The sequence below is a fragment of the Chelonia mydas genome, chromosome 2 (genome assembly GCF_015237465.2).
Source record: "Chelonia mydas isolate rCheMyd1 chromosome 2, rCheMyd1.pri.v2, whole genome shotgun sequence".
Taxonomy (NCBI): domain Eukaryota; kingdom Metazoa; phylum Chordata; order Testudines; family Cheloniidae; genus Chelonia; species Chelonia mydas.
In genome coordinates, this window is record NC_057850.1 from 36,062,995 (window position 1) to 36,081,451 (window position 18,457).

The 18,457-nt window shown below is 39.6% G+C and overlaps 1 protein-coding gene across 1 annotated transcript in view; it reads right to left on the reverse strand.

Annotated features, from left to right (window-relative positions):
- Positions 1-1,224: 1,224 nt before the first annotated feature.
- The window catches only part of BAALC (BAALC binder of MAP3K1 and KLF4), a 40,997-nt gene continuing 23,764 nt past the window's right edge, over positions 1,225-18,457 (reverse strand). The window contains exons 2-3 of the mRNA XM_007056101.3: positions 9,291-9,460; positions 1,225-5,581 (exon numbers count right to left, since the gene is read on the reverse strand). Coding sequence (XP_007056163.2) covers positions 5,471-5,581; positions 9,291-9,460 — 281 coding nt within the window. The 3' untranslated portion in view covers positions 1,225-5,470. The remainder of the gene's footprint in view (positions 5,582-9,290; positions 9,461-18,457) is intronic.

Sequence of the window (18,457 nt, forward strand, 5' to 3'; positions counted from 1 at the left end):
ACAAGGAAGCCATGTTACACCCATGGATATGCATTGCTCATCCTAAATGGTTAGCTTGTCTGTGTGCAAATTTGCTGATGAGGAGCTACTGGAGGAAACATTGGAGAAATTACTGGGATTGCAAACCTCACTGTCGAAGCCAGCATAGCAACCCATTGGTTGCTACCAACACCAAGATATCCAATGGACTATTGCCCTAGTAGAGGGAAAAATCTGGAGCAGAAACTTCCAAGGAAACATTGATAAATTTTCCTCCAAACCAACATAATCCTCAGCGTGACAGAGTATTTGGGTTTGAGATCTTACAGTGCCTGTACAAGACTCTTCCTTTGGATCCACCCTCTGCACCCAGAGTCTTATATGGCTGGTGGTAGTCACAGCAAGGCTCAGGTCACATGTTACGTTGTCTATACCAGAAATAGTCAATTATTTTTTGTCAAGGTCCAAATTTCTTGGTCAAGGTATAGTCAAGGTTCAGACTCCAGAGAAAATAATTTAAAAAAACAAATAATGATAAGTAAATACAAAGATTTCATGGTCCATTCAAAAGCATCTGGTGGTCTGGATTTGGCACATGGTCTGCCTATTCACTACCCTGGTCTATACACATGCATAGACAATATGCCAGTCACTCGTCGGTCCAGAGAAACAGACCCATTCATAAATGAATAGCTTCTGGAGAGGACTTATAACCACCAGTTCTTCAAAATCAAGAGAAGCTTTTAATCCCAATGTAGAGAATTGCTCACTCAGAGGCCAAAACTGACCTGACTGGCTGTAATTTTACCATAATGTTAAAGGTTTGCAAAGATTGAAAACTAGAATTCTGGTGCCTTTCATCAAATTCATCTCAAGTGGGTTTCTCAATATGCACCTGCTGAAATTCCTTCAAAGGATATAGAACCGTGCACTTCATGAATGACATCTAATTTTGCATTGCATCTAGTTGCACTTTAACCATTAAGGTTGTTTTAACTACAGATTGGGCAAATTTGGATTCTCTTCCCGATACAGTTTCTAAGCAGTAATGTATGTAAATTTATTTTATGAGCTCTGTGACTGCAAGTCTCTTGTGACAGAACCATGCTGAGTTTGGCCACTGTTGCTGTCACACGTCTGACTGAATATGCTTTTGTACCTCTTCTAAAGAACAGCAATGAAAAATTCAAGGGGATAACCTCGATACAATTCCTTAGACACAGACTAACCCCACGTGCTTCTGTCAAATGAAACAAAAATGGCAGATGAAATTTATTGTTGATAAATGCAAAGTAATGCACATTGGAAAGCATAATCCGAACTATACATATAGATTGGGTCTAAATAAGCTGTTACTACTCAGGAAAGAGATTTTGGAGTCATTGTGGATAGTTCTCTGAAAACATCTAGTCAATGTGCAGAAGCAGTCAAAAAAGCCAACAGAATGCTGGGAATAATTAAGAAAGGGATAGATAATAGGACAAAAAATATCATGTTGCCTCTATATAAATCCATGGTATGCCCACCTCTTGAATAGAGTGCACGTGTGGTCGCCACATCTCAAAAAAGATATATTGGAATTGGAAAAGGTTCAGAAAAGGGCAACAAAAGTGATTAGGGGTGTGGAAAGGCTTCTGTATGAGGAGAGATTAATAAGACTGGGACTTTTCCGCTTAGAAAAGAGATGGCGAAGGGGAGATATGATTGAGGTCTATAAAATCATGACTGGTATAAAGAAAGTAGATAAGGAAGTGTTGCTTACTACTTCTCATAACACAAGAACTAGGGGTCACCAAATGAAATTAATAGGCAACAGGTTTAAAACAAATAAAAGGAAGTATTTCTTACACAATGCACAGTCAACCTGTGGAACTCCTTGCCAGAGGATGTTGTGAAGGCCAAGACCATAACAGGGTTCAGAAAAGAACTAGATAAATTCATGGAGGATAGGTCCACCAATGGCTATTAGCCAAGATGGGCAGGAATGGTGTCCTTAGCCTCTGTTTGCCAGAAGCTGGGAATGAGCGACAGGGGATGGATCACTTGATTAACTGTTCTGTTTATTCCCCTTGGGGCACCTTGCTCTGGCCACTGTCGGAAGACAGGACACTGGGCTAGATGGACCTTTGGTCTGGCCTAGTAGGATCATTCTTATGTTCTTGTGCTAGTACAATTTTCAATGAGCTTTGGCCAGAACCTAGCACTTCCCACCCTGAATAATTTTATATCTAATGTGTAATGTTTTCATGAGCTTACCAGAACCTAGAAGTATATTAATAATAGCACAGCCCAGTGCTGGTACCCTGGCAGAAGGTTTACATTTATCAAAGCTTTCTACATACATGCCAAAAACAAAAATAAACTCCTCCTGGACTAATAGACTAGATATAAATTATTTTCTTTCACAGTTTCTTGACAGGCTGAATAATCTGCTGAATGAACCATTGGTAAAATGGTTTGACTTTCTCTCTTTCATCTATAGAAAATATGCAACCTGCTTTTGCATGACAGAATATAGGCAGATGGATCCAATCCTGGGCATTCAGAACAGAGGCAAAACTCCTCCATCTGATACTTTAAACTTCCCTACCAGGAACAATGTATCTAGTAGACTGCTTTCTCTTCTCCCATCAACAAAAATCCTATCATACTATGTAGGTGGTGTAAAATAAAGCAGTTAAAAACAAAGTATCTCACACAGTTCAGCTCAACTCACATTGTCAGAAAGTGAATGGACTGTTAGGGGCTGTAATCTACTACCTCATACCATTTGAAAGTCACACATGGACTGAATTAAGATTTCTGAGACCCCCATTTGAGCGTTTATAGTAGTTGTCTTTCTAAGTAATAACCATAAGAGTGTATGATCCAAAGGGTATCCAGCCTTTAGAGAAATAGGTTTTTTTCCATAGGCCTTTATCAAACAGTCATAACTTAGTGATTGGCACAAGACACAGACTTTGAATCTGGATTTCAAAAGCCATAAAATTCATGGGTGTTTGGATCAAATGTTTTAGTTTGGGCCCATCTCTAGAGAAAAAGATGTGTGGAACAGTTTACACATAGCACTTTCCCAATATGTATACAAGGTCACAAAAGTCAGGTAATGCTTGTGGTAGGATCTTCACACAACACCTAGATTGCAGCCTTTCTTTTCCATGTCTTGATTTCCTGTTACACTGGGTTTAATCATTAGTAAGTTACACATTTAAATTGTAGTACTATGAGTATCTCCAGTTATTTAATACAAAAAGTTCCTCTGAACTCAGTTTACATTATTGGACAGTAGATCTTCAGTTTCTGAGTTTGGTTAACACAAACTATAAAAACTAAAAAAAAAAATCAAAATAACAAAAGCAATGTTTCCATTGAAATTATTAGTTTACAAATTATCTCGCTACCTGAACTCCTTCTGCCCACGTTGTCTCCTTTGCTCATGCCCCACTCCTTACCTTCTTCCATACCGCCCTAAAGGTGGAACAGCCTCCCAACAAACGTATGTAAAGCAACCTCTCTCTTCTTCAAAAGACACTCTAAAATCTATTTGTTCCCTGATGCATCCTGGCTACATGGGCCACCCACTGCTTCTTTGCTGGATTGTACTGTACCGTCTCTGACTGTAAGCCCTGTGGGTCAAGAATGTTATTGGTTTGGCACAGCTGTCCATGGACAATACCATCTATACTTTATGCTCTACATAAATAACACAGAATCATTAATTTGTACTTTCCGTTAGATTTGTATACTGCCAAAGACGACAATGGCCACCCATTGCTAAGGAAGAATATTGAACAGCCACTGCTTATTTTACGGAGCGAGTCTAAGAGGTGCAGCAAGTTGGCAGGTTCCATTAAGTAGGTGAAATAAATGTGGGTAGCAGCTGTTTTCACCTACTCCACTCAACTTTCAATGCTGCTTCGTTACTGTACATAAATGCACAGCTCAGGTAAAAAAATTAGAATTGCTAAGAATGGGATCTTTGGCCCCCGCCTTTGAAAATCTATGTATTATAAATGGTTTTAAAACTTTACAAACTCTACTGCATGCAAAATATTTCTGGCAAAGACTGGACTTTACTTTGTCTTTGTGTAAGAATTATAAAAACAATTACTTATTTAAACAATTCTTTGCTGCATATATTTGCTGTATTCCAAGTAAAGTAATAAATACTCATAAACCTGATGTTGATTTCTTAAAAGAATTCTCATGTGGAATACATTAGGGTGCCGTTCCAGGAATCTATTTATGGTTGTGTCTATAAAAAAGAAGCACCTCATGCAACTCAGACATAGATCAGTTTCTGCCCACTTCCACCTATTATAAGTCATGAGCGTTAATGGTAGCTGAATAGTTACTGTAAATGACACCTTAAGAATGCTCATAGGTGTATAATGGGTAAGTCAAATGATTTTACTGCTCTTATCTCCATGAAAGTCCAAATTCAAAACCACAGTGGGTTTATATCAAACTCATGATTTGTTGTTAACAGGGTCCTGTATTAATTAGTGGTCTGTACAAAAGTTTACATTGATTTCTTGGGAATATACTTATGATAAATATACAGAACAGTGACACAATATAATGCAATTAAAATGTATGTTCTGCCCATTTCTATATATTGGAAGAACAAGAATATATAGCCAAATTAAATTAAATTTAATTATCAAATAAAGATCATCTTCTTGCAGTTGTCAGCATTAAGAAATTATTTGGGAAAGTCTGATTATTTATATATAAAGTTGGAAAGTGAAGGGTGTCTTACAAAATCTTGTAAAACAGTTCTCAGTTTGGAGTTTCTGAAGGGAGAATTGAGTAAGAGCCAAGACAGAATGTAAACTGAACACTACCTATGAGCTTAAACTGGGTACTTCAGATTCATTAGACTGATAACAACATGAGTATTATTGCTTTCAAGACCTAAACTCTTCTGCTATAGAAACTAACTTAAAACAAGGTAATTTAACCAGAAGACAATATGACTCATGGATCACGTATATAGTCAAAAATTGGAAGCCATTTGTGTTTCTTTACTTCTGAGATATCTGGGTTTGAGTTTTTATAAAGTCAGATCTTTAACTTTGTAAAACAGAAAGTAACACATTTCAGGCTACTTACTAATAACACAGATTAGTTATTCTTTCTCTGTTTTAAAGTGAGATGAACTGCAGCTCTAATTGTCCAATCTCATCCTAACAGCAATGCAGCATAGAAAATCTACAATTAGATAGCATATGACTTGGAGAAAACAATGGTACATATTTTGTTATATTTTTGTACAGTGCCATTGCAATAGATAAATACACGTCTGAACATCCAACAGTGTTTGCAGCTATTTACTGCTAGTTAAGACAACGTTTCTCAAGGCACTCAGCAGCCGCTGCCCATTGCATTCAACACAGAACACCTTGAGATCTTCAAATCTTAAGTGATCAGTCACAGTTAAAGTGCAGCAAAGTATTGTCAGGTCCATCTTCGCTTTTGCTTTACTCCTTTAATTGACACAATTCTTTCTGATTCTTCTGTCGCTGTCAATTTGTCTGATGCTTTTTGTAACATTAATGGTGACTTCTTTTGTGGGCATTTTCTTGGTGTCCCATTTAGCCTGTTAAAAAGTTTAAAACAATATCATGAGTTTGACATTGGCAGCAAATTGTGAGACATTTACAACAGCTATCAGAGGTTTGTCAAAATAAATATGCTAAATACACAGAAAGACCAAGTGTTCTCCACCCATTTTAATGATTTGGGGTGAATTTTTTAGTTAATCACAATAGATATCTATCCAGCCTCATCCAAAGCCTGTTGTCATCAAGGGAAAGACTCCCATAGATGCCAGTGGGCATTGGACCAGGCCAATAAATCCTTTTGACCACCATTAACACTGCTATGCATGCACCTCTGTACACAGATTGAAAAAGTTTTGTACAAGAAGAAAACCCATACACTTGTTACTCAAAACCAGCACAATTTCTCCGACACTTTTCTTGACCTCCACTTAAGTAAATATATAAAAAATGTCATGAGAAACTGGGGTGTTCTATCACTGTGATGTAGGAGATGTGTCGCTTCCTTCTGAATTACTCTATTCTTAGTAATCATCAAGAAGTCCCTGGGCAGTTCTGTTTAAAACAAGATGTAGTGACGTAGCCCTGGCTATTTACTCCCTGAAGCAAAATTCATAATGCAATATATTGTCCTGTGGCTATTGTGAAATACAGGAAACAGAGGGCCAAATCCTTGTTACCCTGTGGGCCAACCTGTGGCAAGTAGAGCCAGGAGGATTTGTCCCAGAATGTATGTGCCATCATGTAAATAATAGCTCAGATGGTCCATTTTAAAATGAGGTTGTGACAGAGTGCTGAGGCCTAATAGATGGGACAGCACTCTGATCACTGTTGTCTCAGTTAGTTTCCCCAGCAGTCGCTGACTGAGGAAATAGGGAGGAATTAGCTAATCAGATGGGAAACTGGGTGAGTTAAGGAACTAATTGGCTCATCAGATGACTAACTTGATAAAAGGCAGGAAGGAAGTGTTATTGGGGCAGGGCAGCTGTGCCCAAACTGAAGAAGATCCCAAGGAAGGGAGATCTCTTTTCCTTCCAGGGCCCTGATGAACAGGGGTCTGATGGTAATAGAGCTACAGGAATTAGAATTGTTGTACTGAACTGTACAGGTGTTGGTTGAAGGGACTTGAATAAATTATATGGAGTGGACACTAAAAGAAGAGAGTCTGAGCAGTTTCTCTAGCAAACAAGGAAAGGTGAGGCATATGTCCCATACAGATGTGAACTCTCCTTTGCCATTAACCTCTGCTCATACATATTAATCTGATTATTTTAACAGGAGAAGCTATGTTTTTCCTCAAGTTTAGCTTTAAATACAGTGCATATTGGGGACATGTACAGTATATATAGTCCCCATGCAAAATAGAGATTTACCTTTTAGAAATCTAGCGATAGCAATTGCCTCAGTGACCTACTGCAGTAGTCGATTCCACAGGCTGACTGTACACTATCTAAAGTTATATTTATTGTAATTATCTAAAATTTACTGCCCTTTATTTTCAGTGATTGCCTCCTTCTTGTGAAATCTTCAATCTCCCCTTGATAATTTTAATAATTCATTCAAGTCTTTTTCTGCCTTTTCTGCCAAGACTAAATAATTATTGCACAGTTTATATCTATACATGTCTTCTCTGGACCTTCCCAGTCCTCACTCTACTTTTCTTAAAGTGTGCTAACCATATCTGGACAAGATAAATGAGTGCACACCAGTGTTTGAAATGGTCTTATAATATTATCTCTCTATTTTAATTCACTTATTTGCCTTTTCAAATGTTGCTATGTACCTGGCAAACATTTCATTAGCCATTCACAATGGATCTGAAATCTTTTTCCTGCAGATTATCTAGATTATAGAGCCAATGCTGCCTTCACTTCCACAAGTGTAACTCCCACTGAAGCCAGTGGGAGTTACACCCCTGCAACTAAGGGCAGAATTGGGCCCCTACATTTGCCAACGTACATTATATTTATGGAAGTTGAATTACATCTGCCATTGTGCTGCCTAATGATCCAAAGTGTTCATATCGATCTGGTGTTTCTCACAGTTCTCCACAGATTTTGTTAATCAAAATAATTTAATGTCAGTCAGCAAACTTCAACTCCCAGTGCACCTCCTCCGTCAGATCTTTCATACAATATAGTCAATAATCCTGGACCCAACATTAACCCTTGAGTGTCCAACCATTGTATTTCCTTCATTATTTTATGAATTGTTTTTATTATCAATTTCTTTTAGGCCCATATCCTTTTCACCTTACTGACATACACCTTTGCTGGCACTACAGTTTGATTCAGCAAGACAACGGAGGAATAGATATTGTAATAAATAATAATACCTAGTTTAGATAGCTATATAGATAAATAGATAGCACTTGTCATCAGTAGATCTCAAAGAGCTTTATTCCCATTTTACAGATGGGGAAACTGAGGCACAGCACGAACAAGTGACTTCCCCAGGGTCACCCACCAGGCCATTGGCAGACCCAGCAATATAACCCAGGTCTCCTGAGCCCCAGTCCTGTGTGCTGTGCACTAGGCAACACTGCCTAACAATAAAGATAGAAGGCAAAGTGAAGTCAGTGAGAATACTCACATAAATCACATAACCAAGATTTGACTTAGTGTCAACCAAATTCTCTGTGCACATGGATATAACAATTGATTGCATGCGTCTTTGTTTGACAGAAAAAGTTGGAAGAATGCATTCCAAGCCAATGATAGAGGGCCCAATTAAGTAATCCATACTCATGTGAGTAGCCCCATTGCAGTCAATGGTCACATGATTTAAGGATTGCAGGAATTGGTCCATCATCTCTAGTAACACCAAATAAAATGAAAGACAAGAAGAGTGGGATAATATCTTTTACTGGACCAACTTCTGTTGGTGAGAGAGACAAGCTTTCGAGCTTACACAGAGCTCTTCTTAAAATGTTTGTATTCTTGTTGCTAAAAAAATAAGAATAATAGATTAGAGCTATCATTTGTAGAATCTAATTCTGAAATGCTGCCAAGCCTCTTACAAATTGGATTTTATAATTACATTGATTCTGTTACACCATATTCAATTTGACTGATTAAATTTCTCCATGGACTCATGATTATGACAAGCATTTGCACTTTTTCATTTTCAGCAACCCCCCTATGGCTCTTGAAGTCATGTTGACGTGGAATGTGCCCCTGTACTCCTGCTACTGCAGTACTTAAATGGAAAGACACAACTGGGTGTAGGTCACAGGGGAAATATTTCCATGCTGCAGAAGCAATGAAGGATGAATAATACAGTACAAGGAGGTTTAAAATAAACACACACATACTATTGTGTTTGCTATTAATGAACATTAGAGGTAAGGTTGAGATGTGGCTTCCATTCTAAACTCCCTTTTCCAGTTGCTGTCTATTTTCTCAGACAAATTCCTTTTGGGCTCACATTTCCCATGCTTGTTCTCCCATCCCAGAGGTAAATGTTTGAGAGAACCTGTCTAATGATCCTACTGTGCAGTTGGGTAGGGGCCTTTGGGTCTGTCCCTTGTCAATACTTAATCATCAGTCAGAAGACGTAGATTCAAAATCTGCCTCTGCCCAGATCTGCAGCTTCTCATGCAATATGCTGTGGCTGCAGTGTAAGTATTTTATTTGTATTTCAAGATGCTAAATGGGGTTTGACTGTAAAATGGAGAATTGTCACAAAAATAATTGTAGTCCCATTGAAGCTAGTTCTGAGAGTCACAGAAAATAATTATAAACCTACCTCTGCTGTTCTGAAGTTATTGTGTTTCTGTGTCATAGTTCCAGAGGGATGGACTGCAGGTTTTGTGCATTGAGTACCACAGCTAGTTTTCTTCTCAGTGTTAATTATTCCACTTGCAGTCGAGGACATGGTAACACAGGTCTGAGTTGACTGTTCATCTTCCAGCATACCTAATAAGAACACATGAAATCACATTCCAACAACATTTGACACTAATGGCCATTGTTCCTTTACATTGTATCACTATTTTGTAACTTTTAACTAAAGAACACTGTAGGGTGACCAGATATCCCAATTTTATAGGGACAGTCCCGATTTTTGGGTCTTTTTCTTATATAGGCTCCTGTTACCCCCCCACCCCTGCCCGATTTTTCACATTCGCTGCCTGGTCACCCTAGAACACTGTCAACTTGAAACCTAGTTTATATAAAACAAGGAATTAAAAGTAAGTTTCAGATAGTAAAGTTGCCTCTGTGTCTCCTGCCTATTTTTGTGATTTTTACCTTCACATTTCCCTGTCTTAAAAATGCCTCTCCTGTCATTGTCTTACACAAACAAAATGGGATATGAGTTATGGTGGGCCCAGGTCCTGTAAGCCACTGAACATGAGCAGACCTTTTCTCTACCTCAGAGGCCTGTTGACTTCATGGGTACAGGAGTTTGCCAGTGCAGAGCGGCTTGGAGGATCATGGCCTAACTGACTATACAAGGAAACAGTGACACTGACTGCATAGAAAGTAAGATCAAATTCATACAAAGGAAGACACTGGAAAATAACTAGAGACACCTCTCCCCTTGAATCCCTTCTAACCTTAGTAATCTTAGGGGTTACTTATAAAAATGGTAGGTAAGAAATATTCTGATAAAAATATGATTTTTACTTAGAAGGGTACCCTTAATTTTTATGAGGACTTGTTGCATAATAGACACAAACATATTTTATCAAAACATTGTGTCCATCAATAGTCAAATTATTAAGGAATAATTTTTTTTCAGGTCTGGTTGAATGTACTGCAAGGCAAACATAGAGCAATATGATATGGGTGAGCCTAAAAAAGTTTCCTCATCTTATTGCATTAACTGAACTAAGCTATCATTTACAATAAGCCTACTTCATTAAACTTCTAGTTGTAATTCTCAAATCTGAGTTGTGGATCTGGCCAAAGTTATAACAACAATGAAAAAAAAGAACAAGGCTGGATGTGTCACTTTGGCTACTGTAGCTTTCGTTGTTCAAAAATACTTAACAAATTCTGTTTATAAAGAGGCTTGCTTACATGCCAACAGAAAAAATGTATAATCTTATTTTATGGCTGTACAAGTGCTGTGATAACTGGATGGAGAAGTAAGGGTGTGTATATAGATACAAAGGGGAAATAAATGTGAAGAGGAACTATACGGAAAACATTTATTGCTGTTTGAACTGTGCATTGCATCACCAAACCCATTCTCATAAATCAGATATGAATACAAGTGTAGCATTAAGGACACAACAAATGAAAGAGAAGTAGCTCTGTATTCTCGCCCAGAAATCTGCAGGGAATACACCTGGCAGGAAAAGCTGCCTTATCAATAGAAAGAATTTTCAGTAGCAGGTTTCCAAAGGAAATGACTGAGAAAAGTAAAGACGACGGAAATAGCAACTGGGGACATACCAAAACAGCTGTCCAAACTGCAAGAAAAGGTCCACCCAAATTTCCAGTCTTGATGCTGAAAGTGATGAAGGTGACTTAATGCGTGAGAAATGTGAATAAAAATATATTATTGCATTTTCCTAAACTGTCTACAGATGGTGGCAGAGCTTCCATGTACCAGTTTCTCTGTAGGACTGTCAGGTGAAAAGAAATAAAAAAAAAAAAGTCCAGACAATCTTGGTTTGTATAAATAAAAAATGGAATTAGCTTTTTTTTAACATCAATATTGCATTTTATGTAAAAAATATGTTTTAAAGTCCTTAATGCTTGGAAGTTGTCATTTTCTGTGAGAGGAAAAAACTGATGTTTCTCTCATCTCTTTATCTGCCTCTAACAAAGAACTTCAGAGGAGATCCTGGCAATTACAGGCAGGTGAGCCTGACTTCACTGGGCAAAGTGATAGTCACAACAGTAAAGAACAGAATTATCAGACACCCCATAGATAAACATGATTTGTCAGGGAAGAGTCAACACAGATTTTGTAAAGGGAAATCATGCCTCTTAGAATTCTTTGAGGGAGTCAACAAGCATGTGGATAAGAGTGATCCACTCGGTATAGTGTACTTGGATTTTGAGAAAGCCTTTGATGAGGTCCTCATCAAAGGCTCTTAACGAAACTACGTAGCAATTGAGATAAGAGGGAAGGCCCTCTCATGGATCAGAAACTAGTTGAAAGACAGGAAACAAAGGGCAGGAAGAATAAATGGTCAGTTTTAAGACTGACCATTCAGAGAGGTGAACAGTGGACTGCCCCCACAGGGATCTGTACTGGGACCTGTGCTGTTAGGCATATTTGTTAAAGATCTGAAAAGGGGAAACGAACAATGAAGTGGCAAAGTTTGCAGACAACACAAAATTATTCAAGATAGTTACATCCAAAGCAGATTGCGAGGAATTACAGAGGGATCTCACAAAACAGAGTGACGGGGCAACAAAATGGCATATGAAATTCAACATAGATAAGTGCAAAGTAATACACATTTGAAAAAATAATCTCCAATATACATTTACAATGATAGGTTCTAAATTAGCTGTTACCACCAACAAAGAGATCTTGGGGTCATCACCAGGATAGTTCTCTGAAAACTTCCTCTGAATGTGCAAGTGGTCAAAAAGGCTAACAGTGTGCTAGGAACTATTAGGAAAGGGATAGAAAATAAGACAGAAAATATCATAATGCCACTAATAAATCCCTGGTACGCCCACACCTTGAACTAGTTATGGTTCTCTTCTCTCAAAAAGGATATTGTGGAGATGGGAAAAGTTCAGGGAAGGGCAACAAAGATGCTAAAGGGCTTCCATACAAGGAGAGATTCAAAAGATTAGGGAGGTTCATCTTAGAAAAGAGATGACTAAGGGGGATATGATAGAAGTCTATGAAATCATGAATAGTGTGGAAAAAATTAATAGAAAAGTGTTATTTATCCTTTCACACAATACAAAAAGCTGATGAAATTAACAGGCAGCAGGTTTATTACAAACAAGAGGAAATACTTTTCATACAACACACAACTAACTTGGGGAATGCATTGCCATGGGATGCTGTGATGATCAGCAGTATAACTGGGTTCATAAAGGAACTGGATAAGTCCATCAATGGCTATTAGCCAAGATGGTCAAGGATACAACCCCATGTTCAGAACAACCCTACATTTCCGACCCCCAGAAGCGGAAGATGGGGTGGATCATTCCATAGTTGCCCTGTTCTGTACACTCCCTGTGAACCTTTGGTATGAGCCGCTGTTGGAGTAAAGATACTGGGCAAGATGAACCATCTTCTGATCCAGTGTGGTAGCTCTTATATTCTTATTCCACAGCACTGACACCTCCCCTCATTCAGCAGTAAACATCTCCTCTCCTGCACCTCCATGAAGTCTACTCAAGCAGCTTACATTTTAAATCTCACACCTCCCTGCCGCTTTCCAGACTAAGGTGTGCAGCAGAGTAGTAAAAAATTTATTAAAGCTAATGTTAAAAAAACTATATAATACATAGTTTGGGAAAAGAGTGTCTGTACATCTGGGTATAGTGCTTAGATTATCCACAAATATAAAGCTGGTTTTTAAAAGTCATATGATACTTTTTTTCTTGGTCCCAGTCACCTGGCATGGGTCAGGGTTACAAAGGATTCTAGACTACTGTTGCACACTCAGATGATTTGCGGGAAGGGACATGAGGAGCCAATTAGTTATTTAGGAACAAGGGCTCAAGAACTGTTTATGTATTTATGGCATAGCCTATGGAAACAAATGCAGGCTTGGTAGCCAGGAACTCCTAAGTTCTATGCCCCACTCTGGTACTGACTTAGTGTGGTTTTGTGTATATTGGTTCTACTCCCGGCTTCAGTTTCCCCATCTGAAAACAGAGATAAGGATACTTACTTATTTATCTCACAGGGGTGTTGTAAGCATGTGTTACTACAGGTCTTTGAAGATGCACAGTGCTATAAGTGTTAAGTATTAATACCTACATTTGGACATTTCAAACATATGGTGTGATGGGGTGTCCACCCCACACAAGGCCTGAAGGAGTTACAGTAGTTAGGTGGCACAGTGGCTGCACCTGGAGGAGGAGCCAGGGAGTAAAGAGAGTTAATTAAAGAGGAAGCTTCGCTGGACAGGAACAAGAGGGGCCGGCATAAGCCCAGGACCTGAGAGTAGAAGGAGGCTGCAGAGAAAGAAGCTGCAGTTACTCTCAGGATGAGAGAAGGCAAGGTAGGAAGTACCTGAGGGAGACAGGTGCAAGGTTCAGGACAGTGCAGACCTTGACTGCTTGTTATAGGATCCCTGGGCTGGAACCCAGGGTTGAGAGTGGGCTTGGGTTCCCCTACCAGCCCCTGGGGAGCGGGCGTTAAGAGGCAGCGAGAGGGAAGAATGCCTGGGACTGTGGGTCCTTTGATACCCCAGAAGGTGAGGACTACAGTGACCTGGCTGGAGGGCCAAGCCATGAAGCAAGAGTAGTTGAGTCCCAAGACAGAGAGGCTGAGAGAGTGATGGCGTGAGCAACTGCAGGAAGGGTATCAGACTGGCAGAGCTAATTCCCAGATACAGCCAGAAGGAGGTGCTCCAGTGATGAGTGGAGTGTCCCATGACCCACAGGTTATCAGTTTTTTCTTCTGTGGGTTCATCTTCCTGCACTACTTTCACCATGCAGCTCTTTGGAGGTTGAGCCCATAACAATACTATTTTATTGTGTTAGTACTATTATGAAAAGCACAGTTGTATTGATTTGTATTACTGTAGCACTATTAGGTACAGTTGTTTTATCCATTCATCAGCTGATTGTGCTGCCGCTTTCTGTCTTTCACGGAACAGATTTATTGGAATAGATGTATCTTTCTTGGGATTGTGGAAAACCATAAACACTGGAAATGGTAGATTTGGTTCATTTGTGTCCTCTGCTAATTTGCTGCTTAAGTGCCACACTCTGCTGAGATTAGACATTTTGTCCAATACTTATCTGAAACTAACCACTTATCAGCATCTGGGACTGCAAATATCAGTTCCATTCTCTCTTTCCATTGAGCCCAGTTATCAGTTACATTGCCATTATCAGGGTCTATTGATGTACTGCAGGCTTTGTCCTTATTTTAGTCTGACGCTATTATGTTTGCTTTTCTAAAAGTAAGAAACTATTTTAGAACCCTTGTTCATCAACAAGGGAGTGATTTACTGAGCCGGCTGTAACAATATGAAAGACACTTTCAGGCGGCATGCTGTTTCCTGGGAGGAACTGTTTGGAAGCAACAGTTGCTGGAGAACTGTCTGAGAACTCAGGAGGCTGAAGAAGCCATGTTGTAAGCAGCCACAACAAACCCTGAGTGAGACCTTATGTGGCAGAAGACCCAGACACAACAAAGCATAAAACACTCACAAGACTAGAGAAAAAATGACTCTTGGAAATTCTATCACAATCCACTGCAAGTTTAGGAACTTATTGTATTCACTTTCCTCTTCATATATCACTGGTGTGAAGTCAGAACAACAATTCATTAGCAATGGAAGCTAGAGCACAAGATTCTGTTGACAAATCAGAAAATGAAACATAATTTAGATGCTAGCTATTTCATGAATTCATATATGAATCCTAATTAGAGAACAGACAAGGTCTTAAAGAAAGGACTAGGCACAAAACTTCTTGCTCTCCAGATGGCAAGCGTTTGGCAGTGTTATAAGAGAAGCAGAATACTGCCATGTCACAAATAAAAGAATGACTGGTTAGATATTTTTCCTTTCACCATCTGGAAGTTGCAAGCTGTTAAGGTAGAAACATCCTGTATCTGAGTCTTGCCTAAGTATAATTTAAACCAAACTGCCTAGGCATTTATGTCATGATCATCATGTTGATAAATGCGAAGTAATGCACATTGGAAAACATAATCCAAACTATATATACAAAATGATGGGGTCTAAATTAGCTGCTACAACTCTAGAAAGAGATCTTGGAGTCACTGTGTCTCTGAAAACATCTGCTCAATATGCAGCAGCAGCCAAAAAAAGCTAACAGAATGTTAGGAAAGGGATAGATAACAAGACAAAAATAATATAATGACAATGTATAAAGCTCTATACCCACGGCTTGGATACTGTGTGCAGTTCTGGGCACCCCATCTCAAAATAGATATTAGAATTAGAAAAAGTACAGAGAAGGGCAACAACAATGATTAGGGGTGTGGAACAGGGAGAGATTAAAAAGACTGAAAATGTTCAGCTTGGAAAAGAGATGACAATGGGGGATATGACAGAGGTCTATAAAACCATGAATGGTGTGGAGAAAGTGAATAATGAAGTATTATTTGCCCCTTCACATAACAAAGAACTAGGGGTCACCCAATGAAACTAATAGGCAGCAGGTTTAAAACAAACAAAAGGAAGTATTTCTTCACAGTCAACCTGTGGAACTCATTAGCAGGGGATGTTGTGAAGGCCAAAAGTATAACTGGGCTCAAAAAAGAATTAGATAAGTTCACGGAGGATAGGTCCAGGGGTGTCCCTAAAACTATGACTGCCACATGCTCAGACTAGATGACAGGTGGTGGATCACTCAACGAATTGCCATGTTCTGTTCATTCCCTCTGAAGCATCTGGCACTGTCCACTGTCAGAAGACAGGATATGGGGCTAGATGGACCATTGGTCTGACCCAGTATGGCCATTGTTATGTCCTTATCATAGTAATATCAGAGTGCCTGTTTTCACACACCCCTTCCTCTCTGTAAGCTTGCAGAGCTCTCAAAGCAGGAATTGAAGCATAATTATGCTTTCCTTATCACCATCCAATTCTCTCTGTCAGGACAAGCCCACTCAAATTGTCTGAGGGCCTCCCAGGGCCTGGATAAGTAGTATAGTCCATAACATGCTCCTTGAGGCTCATCTATTTTATTAAGTGAATTAGCATGCTTGACAGACTCTGTAGCTCTTCTCCCAAATCCTGACCCCTTGACAGACTATCAAACCTCAAATAATGTAATGTTGCTCCTTTTATCCTGACAAATATCCAATATTTGGGGCCTTGCTGAGTTGTTTCCATTAGAAGCAGAAATCGATGATAGTCAAGTATTTCTTTTGGTACAATCCAGTTTATTTGCAAAAAATGTATGCAAAATCAACTTCTTTGTTCACAGTATGAACCAACAGCAGCCACATCTGCCTTTCCAGCAAGTACTGTGCCCAAAAGAAGTTCTATCTCTCGACTTTCTTCCAGGACCATGCTCACCACTGCTTCTCTCATTTACCGGTAACTTTTTGAGTCTCTCTCACACACACACACATCAGACAATCCTTTAGCCCCTGCATTTGCAATCAGTCCCAGAGAATCCCGAGACCATATGGCTTAACTCCTGACGTTAACCTTGCCATGTAGCCAGTTGCCTTGGGTGGTGGTTTTCTATTGTTTCTACAAAAAGAAAAGGAGCACTTGTGGCACCTTAGAGACTAACAAAGTTATTGTTAGTCTCTAAGATGCCACAAGTACTCCTTTTCTTTTTGCGGATACAGACTAACACGACTGCTACTCTGAAATCTGTCACTATTGTTTCTAGTTATCATTATATAAAGTGGTTTTTAATTGCTCCTTCCACTTAGCCTGAATGAAGGATGGTTCACTCACCCATCAGCTTTAATGAGGTCTGTGATTGTCTATAAATAAAAGACCTTCTTGATGGCAGCACAACACAGCATAATAGAAACAACACTATGGCCCAAATCACCTTCTAACATGTTTCTGGTCCAGATTATAAATCTCCAGGAATATTTAGAGCACTAGCCATGACCAGTATTGGTTCTGATTACAGATACATCAAAAAATAACCTTTTATCTAAAACTTCCCTCACAGATAAAAACAGGACCAAATGGGGCCTGTTTGCAAACTATCCCTTGTTTTGATATTTACAAACTGAAAACTTGAATTATGTTTTGCAGAACCAAGGCCCCCATCCCCTCCCAGATTTGTCTCTAGTAGAGATAGGACGAACCTAGACCCTTTTATCCAAACCTCCCAAATTTTGGTGGATTGGAAAAACTAGAAGATGGATTCAAACCAATTCTGGCCAGTGATTTTTTTTTTTTTTTGCAAAACCAAAACTAAAACCTGTCCTCCTTAGCACTACTTTAGTTCTTATAGAACTTCAGAAAGAACCTCAGCTCTGGGTAATGTTTCAACAATTCCACATGTAAGCAGTGTCAGGATGAGCTGCACCCTGACATCTGGTGGTGAGGTGTGGCAAGTTGTGGAAAAGAACTTCAGGGGCCGATCTCATTTGCATAGGCACACCCACCCTGCCTAGAATGAGGCCATAGCTGCCCAAATGGTCACTTTGGCTGCTGTGGGATCCCCAGTGTCTCTGTTATTGGGGCAGGAAGAATAAATTGTTATTACCCTGATTATGGGAGCTGTGCTTGGAACTGTACTTGGCCTTTTGTTATGATGGAGGGACTCACCATCAACTAAGTAGCACTTGCTAGGCAAGGGTCATGGGTTCCAAAACTCTGTGAATTGAGAGAGGTTAGGGACAAGTATTAATACTTGGTGGTATGGGCCCCTTGGTGAGGGCCTTACATGCTAATTGCACTTCCTGCTCTCTCCACTGTGGAATATCAGAGCTAATTTTGATTCCATTAGGAGTCTAGTTACAGGCTGCTGAGCTCACTTTGGGCTTATAGTGCACCAGCACTGAGGCTCCCCTACTACAAGCTGAATTCACCAAAAAGCTGAACTGACTAAGAGCTGAAATCACTGAGTGTTGTGTTAAGTAGTGGGGGAGCCTGAAGATATATTGTGGAACAGTTTGTGGGATGGCTGGAGTGCCTTGTGGACAGGCTGGTGGAGCAGTTTGTGGGATGGCGGGAGCTGCTTGTGGGCCGCTGAGCGGAGCAAAGCAGTTCGTGGGGCAGCTGGTGGGGTGGGGTGGAATGGAGCAGAGCGGAGCGGAGCGAAGGCCTATGGAGCTGTGGGGCAGTCGGCTTCAGATCATGT